General features: G+C 70.1%; 1 protein-coding gene across 1 annotated transcript in view; it reads right to left on the bottom strand.

The window, feature by feature from the left end:
- MSS51 (MSS51 mitochondrial translational activator) overlaps positions 1–2,788 on the bottom strand; it is a 3,479-nt gene extending 691 nt beyond the window's left edge. Inside the window, exons 1-4 of the mRNA XM_026065232.1 lie at positions 2,600–2,788; positions 1,999–2,154; positions 1,558–1,682; positions 522–1,085 (exon numbers count right to left, since the gene is read on the bottom strand). Coding sequence (XP_025921017.1) covers positions 522–1,085; positions 1,558–1,682; positions 1,999–2,154; positions 2,600–2,787 — 1,033 coding nt within the window. The 5' untranslated portion in view covers position 2,788. The remainder of the gene's footprint in view (positions 1–521; positions 1,086–1,557; positions 1,683–1,998; positions 2,155–2,599) is intronic.
- Between the last annotated feature and the right edge of the window lie 1,885 nt (positions 2,789–4,673).

A 4,673-nucleotide genomic window follows, 5' to 3' on the forward strand; every position in this document is an offset into this window, starting at 1 on the left:
CGGCGGTGGTGTCTCCTAAGGGGCTTCTTGGTGCCCTGCCTGCGCCGACCTGGCTCTCGCGCTCGCTCCCGGAGCCGCCTGCCCCTCGGCTGCCCTTGGGGCCAGGCGCTGGCAGGAAGCGTTCGCAGGGCACACGCTCCCGCGAGGGCGCACGCTGCCCGCCGGGACGCCGATGCACCCCCCCTGTGCTGGGGACCGGGCTAACCGCCGAACCGGGACCTGGTGCCCCAGCGCGGGGACCCGCCGGCGTCCCTCTCGCAGCCCCGTGCTGGCAGCCCGTGGCACCCCGGCTCTGCTCCCACCAGCTGCCCGGCGGCATCAAGCCTCCGCTCTGCAGGCGAGGTGGCACTTTGCAGGCCAGCTGGTCTCCGGTGGGCTCCAAAGCCTTGGTTTCAGGGCTTAAGAGCGCTCGAGCCGGGAGCCCTGGCAAGCCCCAGGCCCGTCCCCGACCCCCCAGGCTGGCTCAGCTCGGCGCATCCCCCCCCTCGCCGGCGGGGCCGAGCCGCGGCGCGGGCACTCACCCGGGTGAAAGCCCACCACCAGGTCGGGGCGGGCGGCCAGCTGGGTCTCCACGTGGCCTTCCCAGAAGTCGTGATAGAGGCCTTTGTAGCTGCTGAGATAGACCCTTCCCCGGGGCCCCAGCGCCGCCAGCGGCGGCCTCATGATGGGCCCGTCGACCACATCCACTCCCACCATCACCACCTCCATGCCCTGGTGCCCCGGGAACATGCGCGTCAGCTCGTCGTAGTCCGTCGCCCGGGTGTTGAGGGTCTCGACGTGGGACGCCCCCACCACGTGCACGGTGAGGGGCTTGGCGAGGGGCTCGATGCCGAACAGCCGCAGCCCCAAGCCGATGGTGACCGGCCGCGAGTGGAAGTCCGTGACGAGCCGTTTGACGGACTCGCGCAGCTCTCCCTCCTCCGGCCTGGGCTTCCCGGCGTTGGCCCAGAGCAGGGTCATGTAGCGCCCGCCCAGGACAGCGCCCAGCTTCTCTTCCAGCTGCCCCTGCATGGCGAACCAGTCCTCCCAGCCCTTCACGTCCTGGACAGGCTTAGTCCAGGTCTCCGTGGGGAAGGGGATGTCTCCTGGGGGCAGAAGCGTGGTGGCTTTCAGCAGGGCCCCTGCAGGCAGGGGTGCCCGTCCCCACCGAGACAGACCTGCGCTGGCACCCAAGGGTGCAGCGGGACGCCCGCCGTGCCCTGGGCTCGGTGAGCCAACGGCCTGGAAGGGGTGCTGGGCCTGTCCGTCTGTCTGGGCACGGGGTGGCTGGAGGCAGGAGAGGCTCTGAGCAGCAAGGAGCTGGGGCAGCAGGGACACAGGGCGCAGCGCACCCCGGCACCCCGCGTCCCTCCCCTCGCCGGGGCCAGCGCAGCCCCGGGGGCAGGCGGACTGGCAGCACCCTCCCTCCTGGGCGGCACCTTCTCCCCGGGGTGTTGAGGAGGTCGTGTGGCCAGGGCGGGTTGGGACCGGCAGGGCCCCGATCCCCTCCGAGTCCAGCCTGAGCACCTGCGGGAGCGGGGCCCCACCGCGGGGCCGGGGAAGCGTCCCTCGCCCTACCTGTGAAGACGAGCCACTCCACCAGCCGGTCCAGGGCCACCAGCTTCAGCTTCTTGCAGAACTTCTTGTGCAGCGGCCAGTTGGCGCGCTGGCACGCCACGCCGCAGTAGTACACGTTCTGGCACCTGGGGAGAGAGGCAGCGTGCCGAGTCTCGGGGTAGGTGGCCCGCTGAGCCCTGCCCCAGGCAGCCTGGCTCCCCTGCGATCGCCCCAGGGCCACCTTGTTTTGGGCAGCTGAGCCCTGCGTCGGGGAAGAGCCTGGCTGTGGCCCGCGGACCAAGGGAGGCAGCAAGGCTAGACGGCACACGTGCAACACCCCAAGCTTCACCACACCGTCGCTCCCTTCCCCACCAGGCTGCAGGTTGTCCACCACGCTGAGCTTGTCTTCTGGGAGCCAGAGGACGCGTCCAGCCTTGTGTTGTGGGACCCCCCCCCCCATACCTCTTGCATCGCCGGAGACTTTTGGGGTCAGGAAGGGCATCGGGGAGTTTCTTGCACTCGACGCAAAACTTGAAGGTGTCCTCCATCTTCTGGAACATGTCAAAGTAAGTCCGGATGCCAAAATCACTGCCCTTCTTTTTCCCATCCATGGCAGACCTGAGGAGTCCGGAGACATTGGGTGATGAGCAGGGTCCAACCCCTCCATGCGACAGCTTTCACCCATGGTCTCTGCCAGCATCCTGACAGGGGCCCCACGCCGCCTTGCCATCACAGCAAGGCTGATGTCCTCTCTAAGGGCTGCCCAGGGTTTCAGTCCTAGCAAAGAACATCCTGCTCTGGGCTGGTTTGGAGATGAGGAGCTACATCCGAGGAGCTTTATCTCCTTTGCCCTGCCCCGACGAGAGGTGGGATATGTGCAGGGTATGCTCTGGCAGAGGGGTGCAACCAGGACCCTCATCAAAGCGACCTGCCTGCAGGCTGAGCCAGGAGAGGCAGGTAGCCCTGGGCAGATGCAGGGTGCTGCAGCCAGGAGGGACACATGGGTGGCTCCGGCCGGCGGGGGACACTGCCACGGACAGCTGCCTGAGCAACGCTCACTCACTTGTAGTCATCGTAGCTCTTCATGTTGAGCTTCTGGAGGATGACGTGGGACAGGCCCGGCACGTTGCTGTCCATGGCCTGGAAGCCCAGGGAGTCCATGTCAGGCCCCATGGCCCGAGCCGCCGGCTTCTTCGCGGACTTCTTGGAGCGGCCGGTTTTGGGTGCAGCGCCGGTGTTTCTGTGGGCCATGGCTGCTGGGGGCTGCGAGGCAGGGGGCTCCGGGGAGGGCCTGGGGCTGGCTCGGGCTCCCCCGGGACGCCACCGCTGCCACCAGCTCCGTGCGGTCTCAACACACCTCCCGGAGCTGGCAATGTGCTCCGAGACACTGGCTGTGCTCAAATGTCAGCCCCAAGGAGATGGTGCCCCCCGGAGCGTGGCGGCCCCTCCGGCAGGAATCCGATAGCAAAGCTATTCCGGTCATCCCCTCCCAGCCAACGGGCCAACCCGCTCCGCTCCAGGACCAGGCACCCTCCGGAAAGGAGCCAGGGCGGGCTGGGCGGCAGCAGGGGCCTCGGTAACCCCTTCCGCCCTGGATCTCCCCGCTCATCGCACCCAGCCGGCCCCCCTGCCCCATCCCGGACACCCCTACACAGGCCTGGCGTGGGCTCCGGCCGAACACTCCCCCCGGAGCGGCACCGCGGCAAGCAGGGATGGCTCCGAGCCCCCGGCTCCAGCACCCCGGAGCGCCATCCTGCTGCCGGGGGGCAGGGGGACGCGGTGCCTCGTCCTGACACCTCTCCTCTCCATCGGGTTCTGCCTCCCCCTCCGCACCCATCTATGGGAGAGGGGACGCGCAGGAGGGTCGGTTCAGGAGGGGGCGGGGGGGGGGCGCGGGGGCTCGGCAGGGCGAAGGGAAGCGGGGGCCTCCGAGGCGGCATGTGCCAGCGGACTCACCTCGTCCTCTGCCTGTCCCTGCCTCGCCCGCACCCGCTCGCCCGCGCCCCGGTGCCTGGGCAGCGGCTGCCCGTGCCTCTGGGATCTCTTCCCAACAGCAGGAACGCCGGGAGGCAGCTCCCAGCTAAGAATATCCTGCGGCACGGGCCCTGCGCGGCCACGTGCCTTGGCGGCGAGGGCAGGGCTGTGCCGCGTGCCCCGAGCGGGCACCGCGCTATCGGGCTGTGGGAACCGGGGTGCTGTGGGCACTGGGGTGCTGCAGGTGCTGGGGCGCCAGGGGAACTGGGATGCTATGGGGACCAGGGTGCTGCGGGGGCCACGGGAACCGAGATGCTATGAGGACCAGGGTGCTGCAGGGGCCATGGGAACTGGGGTGCTATGGGCACTGGGGTGCTGCGGGTGCTGGGGGGGCTGAGGAACCGTGGGAACTGGGGTGCTATGGGCACTGGGGTGCTGGGGGTGCTGTGGGGGCCATGGGAACCAGGTGCCATGGGGCCAGGGTGCCAGCAGCTCCACACCTCCAGGCCCCCCGCCCAAGCCCGGCCACATGCTGCTTTGTCCCCGTGCCACCACAGGCCCTTGTCCCCCAGCCCCACTCTGCGCGGCCCAGCGTGTCACCCGCGTGGCGCAGCTCCCACAGCCGGCAGCAAGGAGGGCTCCAGGGCTTGGGCTTGCGCCCGCTGCGCTCTCCCCGTGCCCCCAGCGGGAGACCTTGCCCCTGAGCGGGGGCGCAGGTCACAGGGACACAGGGCACGGGGGCACGGGGATGCAGGGCAGTGGGGATGCAGGTCACAGGGACACGCGGTGCAGGGACCTGGAGACACGGGTCACGGTGGCATTGGGACGTGGGGCACAGGGATGGGGGTCACCGGGATATGGGGTCACCGGGATGTGGGGCACGGGGGCACGGGGATGCAGGGCAGGGGGCACAGGGAGGCAGGGCCCAGGCACATGGGGCGCAGGGACACAGGGCGCGGGGCGGCGGCCGCCCGGGGCTCCCCGCTGCTGGCGGCCGCAGCCCCGACGGCCCCGAGGCGCCTCCCGCAGCCTGGCGAGGGCTGCCCACACCCAACATGGCGGCGCCGGCGTCACGGACGCCTCTCAAAAGCACGTGACCCAGGGAGACCTCGCGAGAGAAGCCGGGTTGCCGTGGTTACGGGACGCGGCGGCGGCGGGCTCTG

This window comes from Apteryx rowi, unplaced genomic scaffold, assembly GCF_003343035.1.
Source record: "Apteryx rowi isolate R43461 unplaced genomic scaffold, aptRow1 scaffold_225, whole genome shotgun sequence".
NCBI classification, from domain to species: Eukaryota; Metazoa; Chordata; class Aves; order Apterygiformes; family Apterygidae; genus Apteryx; species Apteryx rowi.